Raw genomic sequence first — 18652 nt, 5'->3', positions numbered from 1 at the left:
TTGTAACATCAACTCCGCAAGTTATGAGATAAAAGGAAGGAAAATGACTGGGTTTTAATGAGCAAGGTTAAGTAAAAGCAATGAAAAATGTCAAGCATTAGAAATTATGCATGCTCTTACAGACTCATACTTTCTTGCCACAGCGTCATCGATAAAAACGCAAAAAAACGATATTTGGAGGTATTGTTATAATTTGCGTTTTCACAACTTAACACGGCATTTCACTTGTGTTATTTGGTTTACTTCAAAATCCGAAATATTCACTGAGTGACTTTCGAACAAGTACATTTGCGAACAGATTTGTTTGTATTCTGCTCTGACGTCACTCAAAACAGCTGAGTGTGTTGGATTCACCAAGAACTAAGTAGCAATATTGGGATGGTGTCACCTTTGTATTGTTTTTGTCGTAGCAATTATTGACCGACAACAACATTTATCTACATTTAGTTTTTTAATGCAATTCGGTGTTTTGAAATCAGAATTTTCAAGGAATGTAAACAAACAAAGCAACAACAAATAAGAATGCCACTTTGACAAATCAAAAACAAATCAGTTTCTTAGAGAAGTGACCATTGTGTGTTTCCTCACGTCACATGAGATGAGATAGTAATTTGTTTACAACAAAGCTGAGATGTTGTTGGTGATGTTACTTCAATATTTAATTGTGTCATCGTTGAATGCAACCTGCATTAACCCCTAAATGTGATGGGTATTTATTTTTTATGCTCCCATTTAATTAAATTCGAGTTATTTTGCAACACTAAAAATAAGCAGATAACTACATAATTTGTTAATAGGGGGAAGGGTTTGCTATGATAGGTTGTTTTCCGATTTTACATTCTGTTGCTGCTGATATAACCACATAACCAACTTAGCGTGAACAACCTAAGTAAATAATTGAAATGAAGTCAAATTCCTTGACACGTATTTTTAAATACCTGAGTGATAGTGTGTTGCCATTCATTGCTCCCTCTGGTGGCAATTTCTTGACAAATTTGACACTCAGCTGTTGGCGTCTTGAACTTCAATTCCTATACGTACATATTTTGCTTGGAGACTATTGTTGAGAAAACTGTAAAGTTTAACAAAAAATCACCTGTATAAATATTTATAAAAGGTATATATTTCAGATTTTTGTTTGAGTGAATGTTTTCATGTAATGATTAATGCTTACATTTGTTAGAGCAGAAAAAGAAGACATCAAATTTGATAAGATTGGTGACTGTAGGCGTCTGCTGTAGTCTACCAACAACGAAAGCAAATAATGACTTCACAAGCAAATTACAAGTTGCTTATTGTACAAGCTCTATGTTTAGTAGCAGTGGTGGCCAGAAAACATCATCTAGAAGTGCTGGTAAGTGCCGGCTGCGTTCTTCCAGTCATATTGATATTAATTATAAATGTTTATTGTTTTTCCCCAGGATGATGTGCGCCCTTATATTGCGTTAAGCACATTTGGCTTCTACACCGATGGGCATTTGGATGTGCAACTGAGTAAACTGCATATAGAAAATGAGGATGAAAACGATTTGGTAAGGTTTTTCGTTTGTTGATTCTGGTACCTTTGATGTTACACGAATATCTTAAATGTTATTCGTTGCCAAGAAAAATCGGTTTGTGATTTTGTTTTATTTTTAAACTGCTTTCGCAGCCAGAAGGCATGCTGAGATATGTGTGAAGTAAAAGATTCCGAACAGGGTGCAAAAGTAACTAATAACATGAAGATTTGAAAAAGATGATGTCTGAGCAGAAAATACATAAGGTTCCTTTGCTCATAAATGTTAATATTCTTTGTACGATATATTAAAATCGAACAGCCCTAGCCGAATAGACTAGTGCGTGCGTACTATTCGCAAGTTTGGAACCCCAGGCACGTAACAATTGATAGAACAAATTTTTTTCTAATGGCGGTTCCTCAGCGGAAAAACTTAGATTTTATTTGTGCCGTAAAAAAGTTCCTCACAAACCCATCTGCCGTTCGGAGTCGGCTTAAACCGAAGGTGCCTCCATTTGTGAAAAAGCATAAATCTGCACACCACAATTAATATTTTTGAGATTTAAAAATACCCGAGAACAAAGAGCCCTGCTTACCAAAGCAGATATTATATTTTTTGTTTCTCTAATGAATATTCCCCAAATTTCCATAGAGCAAAGGAGTAAGCGAAGTAATATTTTTTTTATATGGCTTATTTGCAATAGACATTACTCATGTCTACCTCCAAATTTTAAGTATTCCAATATTTAAAACAAAACTATGAACTTTTGGGCGAACTAATTTTACTTACTTAAATACGGGTCTAATGCAACTAATCTTAAACATTTTTTTTTTCTTATTTAAAAATGATTAATTCTAGTATGGCTTAACACTGGACAAAACGACGATAGATCAATTAAATCCATACCTGGACTCGCATCAAAACAAATGCATACTAGAAGAACCAACGGGTATACAACGCAGTGGTCCGATATTGTTCTTCTTATTAGACTTAAAAAATCTTAAGTAAATTTCCTATAATTTACATTTTTGCAATATTAAATTCATGTCCTTCCTTTTAGTATTAAAGTGCAATGCTCACCCGAATGGAAAAATCAACACATTTATCGCAGTCGAGAGTTGTTTCCTATGTATCGTGGGAAGCGCCACTCTAAGATGAGCGACTCAACCATCTATTTACAGCGGCGCAAACGTAGTGATGACGCTGTAGCTGCACAAGTTGAGAACAATGACTTACCAGTGGACGAACAGGAAATGTTGGACGATGATGATTCGGTGGAAGCACCACAAATAATTGTAAAACCGTCATCACCCATACCTTTAGTTAAGGCACCATCACCCACAAAAGCGACCGCAGCCCCAGGCCCAGCAATAGCGTCTAAAATGGCAACTTCAGAAATCAAAAAACCTTCTCCATCCCTTGAGCCTGCCGAAAACCCATTCCCCCATGACGTGGTAAAAGCGCCAATTAGTTCCAATGAAAATGTACCGTATCAGCTATGCAGAAACTACACAATGCCATTGACGAAACAAGTAATCAATGGGAAAACCTACTATAATATGTCGGTATGTAAATTAATCATAGGCAATGGACAAAATTGAGTTTTCCGTTTACATAAAAAAATCGTTGTAGTTCTCTATGCTGGTGGCCACATTACATGACGAGGGCCTCTACAATCTGCATTTCCACGCCTGTCCTAACTACAGAACAACAAAGCTGATTTCTTTTGTGGCAAGTTCTTGTATTAAACGTAAAAAAACTATAATATATAATATGAATTTTTGTAGGTCGATATTGAAGAGAAGAATAATAATAATTTCCTATCCGCCGGAGAAATGCCACTGCCAGCTTTGTATTCCATGATGAGTGTGCTGTTCTTCTTATCCGGCCTCTTTTGGGTGTTCATCTTGAAAAAGAGCAAGTGCGTAATCGTTCTCCTTAAAATGCTTTGGAAACTTAAAATAATTGCTGTAATTTTATTCCCTCCTAATAGGCACACCGCACACAAATTGCATTATATTATGGCAGTGTTGGTATTCCTAAAATCACTTTCGCTCATGTTCCATTCAATTAATTATCATTTTATCGAAATTCGCGGGGAACATGTGGAAGCCTGGGCGATTTTGTACTACGTGACACATTTGTAAGTATGAGAAGTTACCTATATTTCTCAGCAAGGATGCAAGGATTATTGCATAATTTTAGTCTATGTGAGATATTTGTTGATTTCGCTTTGTATTTATTGCATTACAGGCTCAAAGGATCTGTGTTGTTTATCACTATAGTGCTTATGGGAACAGGCTGGACATTTATTAAGCCAATTCTCTCGGACAAGGATAAAAAAATCTTCATGATTGTTATTCCACTACAGGTAAAAAATTATTTGTAAAAAAAAATCCACAACCACCTTCCCACCTAAACAAAATTATTTTTTTAGGTACTCGCTAACGTGGCCGAAATCATCATTGACGAATCGGAGGAGAGCGATATTGAGTTCCGCACTTGGCGCAATATTTTTATATTCGTTGATTTACTCTGTTGTGGTGCCATACTTTTTCCTATTGTCTGGTCAATAAGACATCTGCACGAGGCATCAGCCACTGACGGCAAAGCAGCTATCAATTTACGCAAACTGAAGCTATTCCGACAATTCTACATAATGATTGTGTGCTATATTTATTTTACACGCATAATTGTATATCTACTAAAAATGACAGTCGCTTTCCAGTATGCCTGGCTCGACGAAATGTTCCACGAAATGGCGACATATGTTTTCTTCGTACTGACAGCCTACAAATTTCGACCTACTTCATCGCATCCGTACTTTGCTGTGCGCAATGAAGATGATGACGCCGTCGAAGTACTCACAGAATCCGGTCTCACCGAGGGTTTACATCGCACGAAAGCCCTTAATCGTAATGCCCCACCACCAGCTGGTTCTACTTTACTTAATGGCACTGATGAAGAACGCGAAAATTTAATAACAAAACGTGAATCGAGTCATGAATATGATTAGAAAACACAAAAAATAAATATCTTAGAAAAAATAGCTCGAAAGGTGGGGTACGATTGCGGGAGCAGTACGTTTTTGTTCAGTCGATATCTTTGAACTGGAAGATGTACATATAAGTGTTGCCAGTGAAGTATTGCCTTCGATGCAGATTTTATTGCAATTTATTATAATTTTTTTTTTTTGTTCTGTATTGAGGAAGGGCAACTTTTATTGCTATGGCAGTATGTGAAAACACACTGCCTTTATATTGTAATTCTTATATAATTTTAGATATTTTTTTTCAACTGATTTATGGAGAATGCAATTAAGCAATAAACTAGATATATTTTCCAAAATTTTTAGTACATAGTTTGTTTCTATGTAATTCCGAAAGTGCCAATAGAGAAAATGCGTTATCTAGAAATATTCAAGCAATCGTTGAAACTATCAAATGAGGCGGCGTATGGTTTTTGCCTCCGCTAAAAGGCAATGGCTTTTATGAAGAGCGATTAAGGACATTACAACACACTTAGTTACCGTTATTTTTTTTTAATGCATAACTTTTGCAAGTCGTTTTATACCTAATAAGCAGGTTTTGTGGTTTTGAAAAAATCATTTAACCAATATTGTGGACTTTCAAATAACTACCAGTTGAAAAATATATGCAATGCAATTATCAATATTAACATTTTTATTATTTACATAGTAGTAGTTGTGTAGACTTGTTTAATATAAGTATGTAGTTTATTATATTTAAAACATTGCCAATTTGTTCACTTTCGTATATAATAAATATGTAAATAACATTGTGCATATAGATTAATATAAATTTCGTGTATAGCAATTTTTTCGACTGATTTATAAATTTCTAAATTTTGGCATAAATTGTATGAAGAAAATCATGTACGTAATAATAGAGCCCACAATCTGAAATTCGTAAATATATACGTTTGTATTTGAATTTATAAATGGATATACACCTGTGCTCACATAATTAAGTCACTTCGAGTTTTTACAATATTCACACGCATTTTTCATGCGTTTTCCAGCTTTTTTTTCGTTGATTTTTTATAAAAATTCTAATATATGTTTCGGATTAGAGCTAAATCGAACCATAAGTTTTTGATTTTTAGAGATATTTCAACCACAGCGCCACCTATAGACCTGAGACTTTTATTCACAATTTTCTTCCATATAAAGCACAAATGCGGAAATCGTTTGCAGTGTACTCTCTCATAACAGGCACCGATCTTAAGCGGACGCTTTTTTAAATACACACCACAAATCCAGAGTCCCATGTTTTCGCACTATTCGAGGATCGTTTTTAAAAGATTATATCCATAAATCAATAGAAGCCAGACCCGGGTGCCCAACGGAGGGTTAAGATTTTTCTTAATTTTTTCTCTTGAGCGGACAACCCTCCGATAAATATTACTAACTTTTTTTTTACACTTTTTTCATAAGCGAATAAATTGGTCAGTCCCTTAGGTGTCCGCTTAGCCCCGCGGCCGCTGTAGCAGAATCGGTTGGTGTGTGACTACCATTCGGAATTCGAATCTCCGTGAAACACCAAAGTTAGGAAAACGTTTTTTCTAATATATATAGATAGATAGATATAGATATATAGGTGTCCGCATGAGCGAGAGAACACTGTACATGGAAGGAAATGCTCAACATTGTACAAAAAAAAATTGAGCGTTTTTTGAGCGGCTTCAGGCTTACGCTTTATTGTACTAATTAATGGGCTATAAAACTGCATACCCAGAATTTTTCTAAATATAATAAATTTATCAAAAAAATGAAAATTTTGATAGTAAATCTTTTTTAATAATTTATAATTTTTATTTAACTTATAATTAAAAAAAAAGTTGAAAATTTTGATAGAATTGTTTTTTTAATATTTTATTTATTTATAATTTTTTATTTAGTTTATAATTTTGTAAAAAATGTGAACATTTTGATGGAATTTTTAAAAATTATTTTTTTATAATTTTTTTTATTTAAGTTGCCGCAGCGTCACTTAAAAAAAGTTGAAAATTTTTATAAATTTTTTTTTTTAATTTTATTTATTCACAATTTTTTTAAATAAGTCGATAATTTTCGTGGCAATTCTTTTTTAATTATTTATCTAATTAAATATTTATTTTTAAACAAATTTAAGTTTAAAATATTGATAGCAGTTCTTTTTTAATTATTTATTCATAATTATTTTTTTACTTATAATTAAAAAAAAAAGTTTAAAATTTTGATAACATGTTTTTAATTATTTATTTATAATTATTTTTACTTATAATTTAAAAAAAGTTTAAAATTTCGATAACATTTCTTAAATTATTTATTTATAATTTTTTATTTAATTTATAATTAGAAAAAAAGTCGAAAAATTTGATAGAATTTTAATTTAACTTATAATTACAAAAAAAGTTGAAAATGTTTAATTATTTTTTTATATATTTTTATTTAATTTATAATTTTTGAAAAAAGTTTAAAATTTTTATAGATTTTTTTTTAATATTTTATTTATTTATAATTTTTTATTTAATTTATAATTTAAAAGAAAGTAGAAAATTTTGATGGCAATTTTTATTTAATTATTAATTTGAATTGAACTTAATTTTTTTATGTTTAAAATTTTGATAGCAATTCATTTTTAATTATTTATTTATTATTTTTATTTAATTTAGACATTTTTATTTAATTTACGATTTTCCTAGTTTTTATGGATTTCGTACAAAGTTTAAAAAAAATATATAAGAAAAAAATTTATCAAAAAAATTTTGTGCGCATTGTAAAAAGATGCAGTGAAGTGACTTAATTATGTGAGCACTATGGTATATGTATTTTAGTCACGACTGAGGAGTATAACTAGTAACTTTCGATAGATTTTTGGGATTGCTAATGCAGTTAAAAATACAATCTAAATATTAACTTTTTTTTAGATAAAATCCTTTTAATTTTCCGGGAATATTAATTCCCAAAACGATAAAAGTTAATGTTTTCCAAATTTTTATCTAATGTCAGACTCTTTTCAGCGCTGCTAAAATCTATCGAAATTGTTTAGTTACTCCCTAGTCATGCAAATAGAGTCACGTAGTGCTTTCTTTTTTGCCGCAGAGGCACTAAACGCTACCAAACTTACACGGATTAACATTTTTCCATCCAATGGAGATATGCCCATACCATCAATTCGTATTTTCTGATGTAACATTTGCAGTGAGAAATTTTGTATCTGTAATTAGATAATTCAACTATAGTACGAGAAATACCTATGACTTAATAATCTTTAATAATAGCATTTTGGATATGACCGAACTTAAAAGTGTGTTGTTATTGTATTTGTGCATAGTAAATACCTTTCATATTCGACTTGGTTAAAAAATCTAAATTATATTTGCTTTTGGGGTGCACTTAGTCTACTGTCTAGGAGACTAGTGAGGACATTCGTAATGAAAGCAATTAATACCTTACCTCCTTTGGTGACAGCCGCACATAGACCCCGGCGCCAAAGTGACCTACATCCGACTATCGACTTTATTATCATTTATATTAGCTTAGGTTAGAATGACCTGGCTGGCTGAAAGCCATCATATACACCTATTGGTACTTAGTGGTACCAGATGGAGCTTGACCCTTATGTTTCCTTGTAGTAGACTCCTTGTAATAAGCCAGTGCTCTTTGCAAATCTAATAAAGCTGTGAAGCTCAAACCGCGAGAGACATTCTAACTTCTCATATTGTAGAGCTCCAAGGCATTTCATTCGGCTTCTAGCTAATGCAAGACAAAAGCATACATCCGTGTCGTTGTATTTAGTTCGAAGGAAGCAATCGGATAAATAGGAGTTCAAATGTTGTAATATTGAGTTGGTGATAGCACTTTTATTTTGTTGAAAATGCCACCGGGCCATTGCTGACTGATTTTTCGTTTCCAAAAATTAATCAGCTAAACATCGACGATATTTGGTTCCAACAAGACGGAGTAACTTGCCATACAGTGTGCTTAACAATCGATTTATTGTACTGATCGAATGTACTATGTAACTCGTAGCCGCGATGGACATATATCGGTTATCATATTCAATAAATAAATGCCCTGAAATTATCTACCAGATTATAATAAAAAAAATAAAACAATTCATTCCAACAATAATTTCTGTTTTGTATTATCATTTTAAGTTCTCAAGCTCTTAAAAAACATCCAATATAATGCTTCAGGCGAATCTTAATATAGTAATTCCACCGAGCCTTAATTTTTTTTTGCATAAATTGTTAGTATAACTACTCAAGAAAATGTGGTAAAAATTCGCTTTATTCCCGGCTCTATGTGCACTTAAGGGGGAAGTCTACTGTGAATTTTTCAAAAAATCGATTTTTTTTTTATTAGCTTAAAAAACACTTTGAACCCTCTTAAATAAGGTACAATATGTGTTACAGCTGGCAAAATTTTTCTTCGTTGAAATTTCGACCTTTTCCCGAAGCGCTCCAAAGCGCGTACCTGCGGCACATGAAACTTTAAACGCATTTTTCTCGAAACTAAGTTTTTGTATACGGTGTACACGATATCTCGAGTTCTGATAAATGAATCAGCTTAAAAATTTAATTATATATTCTCTCGTCTGACATAGGATTTTTTTGATATCGTTATTTGTTAAATTGTTATAAACAATAGTAACATCAATTTTAGGCAAAAAAAAAGAAAAAAATTTCAAGAATTTTTTTTTCAACGCCAAAATTTTTTATCGACATAATCCTACGTCAGACGAGAGTCAATACTATGTATATGATAACAATATTTTGTTTTTTTGTTTTAGATCACCGAAACGTAAGATTTCATGTACACCGTTTAGGCACCTAAGAAAAGCGGACCTGCGCTTGCAGAAGTGCCACAGCGGCCATTTTGAATATTTTGACTTAAATTTTTCAAAAACTTAAATATATAATAAAGATAAGAGTTTAAATAGATTTTATGTACGAGCAATATTTTGTTAGAAATAAAATCCGGAAAATAAGCCTGTTTTTTCCCTTGTCACAGTAGACTTCCGCCTTAAGTGAGCGCCCGTCGGTTCGGCCCCGTAGTGCTTATGATACGCTGCTTTATTTCAAATGTGTTTTTCTCGAAACGACTTTTTCGATACGATGGCAGGGATTTCTCGAAGACTAAAAAAACGGATTTTATTTTATTTTTTTCAAAATTCTTGTTATCGCATTGGCTATCGTTGTACGTCGCCGATTTTCAAAATTTTGAAAATAACTATTTTTTGGGCCTGTTGAAAATCCAAAAACTGCTGAAAAACACACATCGAAATTCAATTCACCACCATTTTGTCAAAAAAAAAAAAAAAAAAAAAACGGCTACGTACAACGATAGCCACTATTGGTAGATGAATAAAATTGTTTGTTTTTGATTTCATATGATTGCTGTATCGCTGCTACCAGATGACGTCATTTTTTTTAACTCGTTACGCTTATTTACATAAATTTATCAATTTTATTTATTTTTTAATAATAATTTACTTCAACATAGTTTAATCCATATATAATAAATTGCCTTCTATCCGATTTTCGAATAATCATTCCTACTTACAAAAAAAAATTCCCAAAAATCGACTATTTTTTGATTCCTTAACTGCAATTTAGACATTCGCATTTCCGTAGTGTCGTATTGTTGTATGTATTAAACTTTGAATACATATGGGGGGGTTGAAGGTACGGCAGAAGTCATATGGTGTCACATTTCATACCGTTAAAAAATACTTGGTTATAGTTCCGAGTTCTCTAAACATTAATTTAACAGTTAAAAACTTTAGGGCATTTGACAATAAGACACTAATAACAACTTGTGAATCCACTAATTTTATCGAAGCGCGTTAATTCACGTTCAGCGCGGAGTTCTGCTTAACAGAAAATGCTAACAGGATACTCCCATCGGGAGGCAAAGCTGTAATTATCAGGTTTGGGCAGTTTGCACTAATTTTTTAGTGGTAATTAAAATAAGGTTTTATTATCACAAAATTTTCAGTTTTTCAGTATTCTAACTATCCCTTATTATATTAATTATTTAGTGCCCTATGCCCAACCCTGGTACGCACAAAACATTATTTTTATTCTGTATGCTATTATTTTCATTAAACCATAATTCTTTTTCTTATTTTTAGCATTTTTTTTCTTGTTCACTCCTCTCGGGAGCATAGGACCTCGACAGGACTTGTCTTGCGTTGGTTTCGTTAATCTATTTTGATTTTTGGCAGGGTAGGTGCTTAGTATGCCACTATCAGTCCTAAGTAGTGGGATGGCCCACCTGTCGTTGCTTAGGAACAACGCCTTCTTACTGCTTGGAACGCCATCTGTGTGTCAAATTTTTCTGGCAGAAGGATCGCACAGATGGTTGAGGACTTCGCTAAATTTGGTGTGTTTGCGCTATTATCGCTGGCGCCACTGATGCATTGTGTAATTGTGTGTTTTTCTTTGTTTTAGCAGCCACAATGCAAATATTGCGCTGACCAATGTGCGGGAGTAGGGATGGAAAGGATAAATTTTTGGGGTTAAGGAATGAGATTTTTGTTTGTTTGTTTTTGATTTTTTTTTAGAAAGAGGGAAAGTAGGTAATTTTGGAAAAGTGCGAGGTCCATGCCTTACGTGGGATTCGAATCCACAACCTCTGGGATGGCAGGCTAGTGCACTTACGCTAGACTACCATAAATAGGTTATAATATTATTACACTATGATGGGAATATGGTATATAAAATATTTGTGGGAAATTAATACCTGAACAGAAATAATTGTGTTCTCCACTGAGCTGCGGATATTATGCAATTCAAATGTTATGAACTTTACCTGAAAAAATTGTACAGGATAAGAATGCCTTAAAAAAAGAAAAAAAAAATCCACGTATAACTACTTAAAAGTACTTACCACATTCATGCATTTTTGTGAAGTCAGTAAAAGTGCTGGGATCTCCAAGAACGCAGGCAGCATTAACAAATTTTCTAAGCACAGGTAAATGATTTGAAAAAGAGAAGCCAAATTAAGTTTTTGGTCATCAATTAGTTACTCAAGGACTACAATAATAAGCCAAGTCCGGCAATAAGAACGGCCATGCACGTCCACAAAATATTAGTTCAGTTTCGGTTCACATTTCGATAATTTTTTTTTTGGTTCAAAAATTATATAAACTTCTAGCTTTTGTAACTGGTAACAAAACTAATCGTTACGCTGTTGAAAATGCCACTAAACTAATGCTTTTATAATACAATATAAAATGAGATTAAATAATTACTGCATGTACAAATGTAAAAATAATTTTTTGGTTGTTAGAAACAAATTTATTATTTTTACAGTATCGCCATTCATTATTTCAGCGGCCTGGCTTGCATTTTCGCCTTCATCAAAGAAAAACTGTAAAATGTACCGAATTTTCTCTTTGTTGATTTCCATTGTTAACACCCTGTAATTTAAAACTGAATGGTGCGAACAAAAAACAAGTAAAGAATTTTATAGTGTGAAATGTTAACTTCACAACGAGCATTAATTTTAAATTGTTTGATCCATACTTTACAAGATATCCATCACTACAGCCATCTACCGAGAATATAATGGATTTCTTTTTTCCCAAACCAATATTTAGTGTGAGTGAGAGAGCAAAATGACATTTTTTTGGGGGGAAGTTGCAAGTTTTTACTGCATAAATTTTTACTTGTAAGAGTTTGCAAGTGAGAAAAATAGCTGATCGCAAAGTAAAAATAAACAGGAATTCAAATTTGCGAATTGCAATTGCTAATGGAATTTTCTTCATCTGACAGCGATGATGAAATGGAACAAATTACTGTGGATAAAATGAAATTATGTGATTCCGAAGCTTGTTACTTTGGATTTTAATTGCTTTATTTTTTTTTAAATTTAATACGAGGTAGATCAAGTGAAATTTTTTTTTTAATTTTGTGATTTTTCCCGCCCGCAATTTAATCAACTGTTCGTAAAACTTGCAAATTGTTACTGGTTTTGCATTTATGTACTTTTTTTTATATTTTTTTCTTTGAGAGAGAATTCTTGGAAATTAAGTTACTCGCAAGTTGCTGGACAATTTTTACATAAACAGACCTAATAATGGATTTCTTTTTCTTCAAACTAACAAATTAGTTGAAACCCTCAATAAACTACTAACAGCAAACGCACATACCCACAAAAAATTTTCTTCACGTGAAAGCTACAACGCAAACCGAAAAACTGGTCGGAAAAAAGTACTTAAGCTGTGACAGTTTTCAAATAAACTCAGAAAAATAAATTTAGGAAAATTCATAAAAAATGCAAATGGTGAACAAAACGTTTCAATAAAATGTGAGCTTAAAAACTAAAAAAGTGGTCTTATTTAATAAATTAAAAATCAAGTTACAAACACAAGGAGATCAAAGATTTGACTTGATATTGACTTGTATAAATACCTATAATATCCCAGCCGTCTGGTATAAGATAAAATGTGAAGTACCCATCGACGACCACTCGCACATAGATCATCAAGATCACTGCAATGGTGGACATGCCAAATGCATTCTGGAAGTAGTCCAGCATCTCATAGATGCGTTGAAAAATCAACTGCTTCTCGGCCAACTTTTGGCGCACAAAGTTTTCAAAACCTGCAAAAGGGGCTACGCGACGCGCAAAGCTTGTATAATCTGATAGCAGTCCAATGTCCTTACGCAGCTTCTCAAGTTCGTGCCGTATAATTTCGATATGAAATATTATTTGCATATTCCGCAAATGTACCATATAAATGAATGGTGTAAACATAACCCAAAATCGTATTACCTGACTGTCCAATGCTTGCTTGGCAAGGAAGATCACTTCCATAGACACATCAAATGCAATAATCCCATAGAAAATGTAAAGGAAACGACGATGTGTATGTAACTGTGCACGCCAATGACTTGTATTATTTTGATATTTTTCAGCTTTTACTCGATTTAAAATCGTATATCTCTGCCAGAAGGTGCGTAATGCACATCGACCCATTACCGTCTCCATGTAAATGATAAAAACTGTTATTTGCGCAATGCCCACCTTTAGGGCATCATTGAAGTAACCAAAACGATTATCGGTGAAAAGAAATGCACCCGGTCGGGAGAACGTGTTCACAGTTGTCAACGAAAAAATCAACAACAGAAGATTTGTCCAGGCTACAAGACGATGCTCGGCGAGCTTTTGCATTTTTGGCTGCGCATGCAGTGAAGCGTCAAAGCACCCTATTACTTGAAACAGGCGTATATGAAATCGTACAACGGCGGGAACTTGAATGCTCATTGCAAAACTTTAGCTTTAACTGAACGGTGGATAAAAGTAGAGTTAAATATTCGCCGTTCAATAGATGATATTTTATGATAGATGATAATTTGTGTGATGTATGTATGTACATGTAACATTGGTAGGTGCATATGTTCGTAGTTGCTCATAGATGCTATCAAAGTGACTTGAATAATGACCAAGTGTTTCAAAGGGGCTTATCAAATTGCCGCTCAGGGGTACTAACGATTATCGATATTTAATCGTTTATTTGACTCATACTTTTACAGTTATTAAAACTTTTAATTCAATTAAGGCTTTTTAGGGTAATAAAAAACTTAAAACAATTTGCATATAAATGTAAGTTTTTTCTAATGGCTTACGCTTGCCTGATATTAGACACGGCGGTCAAATAACTGCATAAACTGTTGCTAATTGAGTTATTTATTTATTAATTTAGCCTATTGAATAAAAAAACAGGAGTCTTAAAGATGTCGTGCAGATTTCTGGTCGACGTGTTAGGGAAATATTATTTATTTTCTCCTCCGACATGTCTAAACAAATTCTGTTCGATTTCGTACAGATATGTATATCTGATTATGTTAATTTTTCTTTTCTTCCACAGGGTGACCGGTGAAATATACTATACGTACATACATCAAAAGTGGGCTTGTTAAGGGGTTACATGGGTTTCGTGGGTTCAAAAAATCGAGTTTTTTGTGTTTGGCTTATTAATTTTTACAACATCTCAAGAATATTATCCTAAAGTTTCAAGTCGATCCGAATAATAGTTTCAGAGATACAGGCTTTGGAATGTGTGCGCTCCAAGCCACTTTTATTGTTACTTAAAACTTTAAACGCGGTTTTCTCAGAACCGTGATTTCAAAGTCGGTTGTCAAATGTTCTCGAAAACTACTCAACCGATCTTGATGAAATTTTACACCGGTGTTCGAGATACAATTTACTCGTGCTTGAACGAAGGATTTTTGTTTTTTCAATTACAACTATTTAAAAAAAAACAAAATGTCAGGCGAATTTGACCGAAATGTTCATTTTTTTGGAAAAATGTCTGCTAAAATTCCAATTTTTACTTTTTCCTTCGTTCAAGCACGAGTTTATGGTCTTAACTAAACTTATTTTTGTGTTTTCGTTTTTGATGATCCTGTCAGGAGTTATGCTGACAACGTGGACGCACCTTTTTTTCGAGGGGTCACCGGAAATGACGTCACAATGGAGGAGTCTTAATTTTTTTTTTGAACATTTCAGAAATTATTCTTTAAACATGTATCTATAAGACAAAAAAAAGTTTGAATTAAATATAATAGGTCTATGAATAAGTTCGTGCGGTTTTTTTCGAAATTTGAATTTCGGATCATTCCCATGGCTTTTAAACGTTTGGAAATGGTTGATTCATCAACTCCCAAAGTTTTTGCAACCTCTTCTTGCGTTTGAGCCGGATCTTGATCGAGCAATTCCTCCAATTCGGTATCCATGAACTTTGGCGGCGCGGCCAAAATCACCACTTTTAAAGCGTGCAAACCACTTCTGGCACGTTCGCTCAGCTAGAGCATGCTCACCATAAACTTCCACCAAGATACGATGACTTTCGGCATATGGAATAATAATCAAGTTACGCCATCTGTTGTAAAACCGCACGAACTTATCCATAGACCTATTATAATTTTTTACATAGAAAAAAAATATTGAAAACAGATCTTTTTTACCCGATGAAACCCATGTAACCACTTAAGAAATTAATAATTACAATAACAACAATATGGCAGAGTTGCAATAAATTAGCAAAACAATATAAAAATAACATAAATAAACGGTAATAAAATAAATTAGAGTTAAATTAAATATACTTCAGGGTAACGTTAAGGGTAAAAAAATGTTTTTCTCAAAAAATGGAATTAGAAAATTTATAGGAAATTTATTATTAGGCTATTAGTTGCAGATATATCAATGATCAAAGATAAAATGGTCGTTTTTCGTAAAATGCGGATATCTCAGAGAGAAATGATCGTAGCGAGAATTCAAAAAAAGCAAGTTGAAGCTAAATAATCAAGCTAGTTAACTGTATGGCTAGTTTTAGTTGGAAAAATTTTGCCAAGACCATGCAATCAAAAAAGAAAAGTAAAAAATTTCGAAAATTTTTGTGTCGCCCTTTAACTGACGATTATAAAATAACCGTTAAATAAAAAAAATTTTTGCTCAAATATCTTAAAACTAGAAGTATAAAGCTTTAAATTGCTTTTTGTCGGAACTCCGTGCCTCCATTTTTCACCAAGATACAGCTTCTCAAAAATCACTAAGAAATTTAAGAAATTTTACTGTTCCCTTAATTTTTGTGAGAAGTGTATTATATAACAATATGTATGTTTGGTAGTAAACGAAAAATGTTATGAATGCTTTATCTGGTTAGGTGCTGTCCCTAAGAATACTCAGATCATATTGCCACATTTTGTATTATAAATTATTTAAAAATTAAATTAGGTATCACAACATGAGTATCAAATGAGATGTGTTCCTTACAACTTGAATTTAGAAATATTTTTACATAAGGTTGTTATCTAATTTTTAGTATAAAATGTATCATAAGTCTAAGTTTTTTTAACAAAACTTTGAGATTAACTAAACTCACCTTTTATTTTTTTAGTTACGATGTTCTTCCCGTTCTCTTGTTCTTTGCAAAAGAGCGAAGTATATTAAAACACTGTGCAAAATGTAATTTAATTTTTTTGGTTATCACAAGTGATGGCGATTTGCTGCATTTGATTCCGCGATTCGACCGCAATAAAATTGCCCATCACCTCAAATAATTTCATTCAAAGTAACTTAAGAAGTATTTTTAAGCTCGAAATAGGGTTGGGCATAGTGCATTAAAAAGTTAGTAAAATAAACGGATTTAGTGCATTGAAGACTTAGTGATAATGAAACCCTTATTTTGACTACTACTAAAAAATTAGTGATAGTGCAATATGCTCAACCCTGACTCGAAATGAGAATATACAGGTGTGGGACAAAAACAAAACGAAGCTGCTAGTATTTACCCAGATCATCTACCCAGTAATATCCATACTTTTTTAAACTTTCTCTGAATACTATTTGAAGTTTGACCAGCTGGCTGGCTTATTTTGTCCGATCACTTACAACTTTATGTTAACACTTGTTGCTAAACGCTTATGGCATAATTCTGCTAACTACTCCCCTATGACGTGGTAGTCGAAGTTACTCTCATACTTTTGTTTCGGATGGCCAAACCTTGTAAACTATCATCCTTGGTTCAGACGGAAACGACGTAACATGAGTGTTGGCTGCGTTGGTTTTTTATTATATCAGCAACAAAATCGCGGTTTTGACCGTAAGCAAACCTCTGTCATATGCCCTCGCCAAGAGCCGGTTAACGGCTTGATGTTGGCCACACCGTCTGAAATCTCTCTATTGTGTTTTAACGTACCTGGCCGCATTACCGCCCTAGAAAATATCATGCATAAAACAAAATGTCCAGTTTGTCCTTGAGCTTCGCGAACTGACATGGTAAAAGAAGTCTTACTAAAAATATATGACGCCAAATCTACTATCTGGATTAAAGCTGTTTAAAAATTCATTCATTTGATACCCATATTGTGATATTTGTTTTACATTTTTAAATAATTTAATCTATTAATGCAGAGCGAAACTTGGTCGCCCAATTTCATCAGAATTTATACCTCAAACCTTTTCAAAATTTTCATTTTCTTTGTATTAAGTACCCTTATGGTTCCAGCTTCTATTTTGATTGTGCAATACGAAATATGAATCGACGACCAATTGAACGTAGGTCATTAGCAGAACTGCAATGGTTGATATACCGAACGCGTGCTTAAAGTAGTAAAACATCTCGTAGATGCGCTGAAACACCAACTGCTTTTCTGCCAACTTTCGACGAACAAAATCTTCGAAGCCCACGGCAGGCGCTACGCTTTGTGCAAAACTGGTATACTCTGCTATCAGGCCCATGTCATTGCGCAGTTTCTCAAGTTCGTGTCGTATAATTCCAATATGAAATATGATTTGCATATTTCGCACATGTATCAAATACATGAATGGTGTGAACATAACCCAGAATTGCAGTAGATGATCATCTTTCGGTGGCATTATTATGTAAGCAATCTGTATAATCAAATCGAATACAGTAATGCCATAGAAAATGCTCAGAAATCCACGATGTACACACAATTGTGTAAGCCAATCGCCTTCTGTCGTTTGACCTCTTCCATTGGGGCCTTGATTTAGCATCGTATATCTATGCCAAAATTTCCGAAGCGCGCACCGACAAAATACCGTCTCTATATAAATGATGGTGATGGTGATTTGTGCCATGAATACCTTGAAGGCATCAATGAAGTAACCAAAACCTTCCCAGATGAAGAGAAATGCACCCGGCCTGAAGAATGTGTTCACAGTTGTCAAGGAAAATACCAACAAAAGTAGATAGGTCCAAGTAGAGAGACGATGTTCAGCACGCTTTTGCTGATTTGGCTGAGGGTGCAAGGAAACGTCAAAGCAACCGAAAAATTGAAAGAATCGTATATGAAAACGCACCACGCAGGGAACCTGAATACACATTGCGAGGCTTCGATAGCAACTGAATAGTGTAGCTGCGGAAAAAGTAATTGACTATCAATCAATCAAATAGGTAAAGAAATTTGAGTTAACTATCACAATGGATGAATTGATAAGGTGAAGTATTAAGAATTGTTTGCAATAAACAAAGGACCTTACACTATGAAGGCATTAGTTTGATTGGTGGCATGGTGGTAGGGATTTTTAAATAACTGGGGGAACTGATGAATTTACTTTTCTAACTGGACTAAATACAGGGTGCGCCATATTTTATGTCGGTATGTAA

The 18652-nt window shown here is 33.3% G+C and overlaps 3 protein-coding genes and 1 long non-coding RNA gene across 4 annotated transcripts; 1 reads left to right on the top strand and 3 right to left on the bottom strand.

Annotated features, from left to right (window-relative positions):
• Positions 1-778: 778 nt before the first annotated feature.
• Positions 779-1251, bottom strand: LOC129237942 (uncharacterized). Its single transcript, XR_008581783.1, has 3 exons — positions 1175-1251; positions 939-1072; positions 779-885 (listed from the first exon to the last, which is right to left on the bottom strand). It is a non-coding gene; the product is annotated as an uncharacterized LOC129237942 (long non-coding RNA).
• Positions 1249-4848, top strand: LOC129237940 (protein GPR107). The gene is made up of 9 exons (XM_054872942.1): positions 1249-1354; positions 1422-1532; positions 2355-2500; positions 2557-3061; positions 3129-3227; positions 3284-3417; positions 3490-3639; positions 3750-3867; positions 3934-4848. The coding sequence occupies exons 1-9, from the start codon at positions 1265-1267 to the stop codon at positions 4510-4512; spliced, it is 1932 nt and encodes a 643-aa protein (XP_054728917.1). The 5' UTR covers positions 1249-1264; the 3' UTR covers positions 4513-4848.
• A 479-nt stretch (positions 4849-5327) lies between these two features.
• Positions 5328-13779, bottom strand: LOC129237941 (gustatory receptor 8a-like). Its single transcript, XM_054872943.1, has 5 exons — positions 12924-13779; positions 11398-11471; positions 11251-11319; positions 7628-7717; positions 5328-5415 (listed from the first exon to the last, which is right to left on the bottom strand). The coding sequence occupies exons 1-5, from the start codon at positions 13777-13779 to the stop codon at positions 5347-5349; spliced, it is 1158 nt and encodes a 385-aa protein (XP_054728918.1). The 3' UTR covers positions 5328-5346.
• A 3726-nt stretch (positions 13780-17505) lies between these two features.
• Positions 17506-18369, bottom strand: LOC129238127 (gustatory receptor 8a-like). Its single transcript, XM_054873165.1, has one exon. It carries the CDS (start codon positions 18367-18369, stop codon positions 17506-17508), a length of 864 nt encoding a protein of 287 aa, XP_054729140.1.
• Positions 18370-18652: the final 283 nt, after the last annotated feature.

The sequence above is a fragment of the Anastrepha obliqua genome, chromosome 2 (assembly GCF_027943255.1).
Source record: "Anastrepha obliqua isolate idAnaObli1 chromosome 2, idAnaObli1_1.0, whole genome shotgun sequence".
Classification (NCBI taxonomy): domain Eukaryota; kingdom Metazoa; phylum Arthropoda; class Insecta; order Diptera; family Tephritidae; genus Anastrepha; species Anastrepha obliqua.
The sequence above is the reverse complement of the archived record's forward strand: the minus strand, read 5'-3'. Positions and strand labels throughout refer to the sequence as shown.

Excerpts from the sequence above, each read along its gene's own strand:
- LOC129237940 (XM_054872942.1), top strand. The coding sequence starts at position 1,265 with ATGACTTCACAAGCAAATTACAAGTTGCTTATTGTACAAGCTCTATGT. Across the intron at positions 2,501-2,556 it reads TTAGACTTAAAAAATCTTAA|TATTAAAGTGCAATGCTCAC; the intron begins GTAAATTTCCTA and ends CCTTCCTTTTAG. Across the intron at positions 3,868-3,933 it reads TGATTGTTATTCCACTACAG|GTACTCGCTAACGTGGCCGA; the intron begins GTAAAAAATTAT and ends TTATTTTTTTAG.
- LOC129237941 (XM_054872943.1), bottom strand. The coding sequence starts at position 13,779 with ATGAGCATTCAAGTTCCCGCCGTTGTACGATTTCATATACGCCTGTTT. Across the intron at positions 11,472-12,923 it reads AGACGGCTGGGATATTATAG|AAAATTTGTTAATGCTGCCT; the intron begins GTATTTATACAA and ends ACCTGTGCTTAG. Across the intron at positions 7,718-11,250 it reads ACACAATTATTTCTGTTCAG|ATACAAAATTTCTCACTGCA; the intron begins GTATTAATTTCC and ends ATCTAATTACAG.
- LOC129238127 (XM_054873165.1), bottom strand. The coding sequence starts at position 18,369 with ATGTGTATTCAGGTTCCCTGCGTGGTGCGTTTTCATATACGATTCTTT.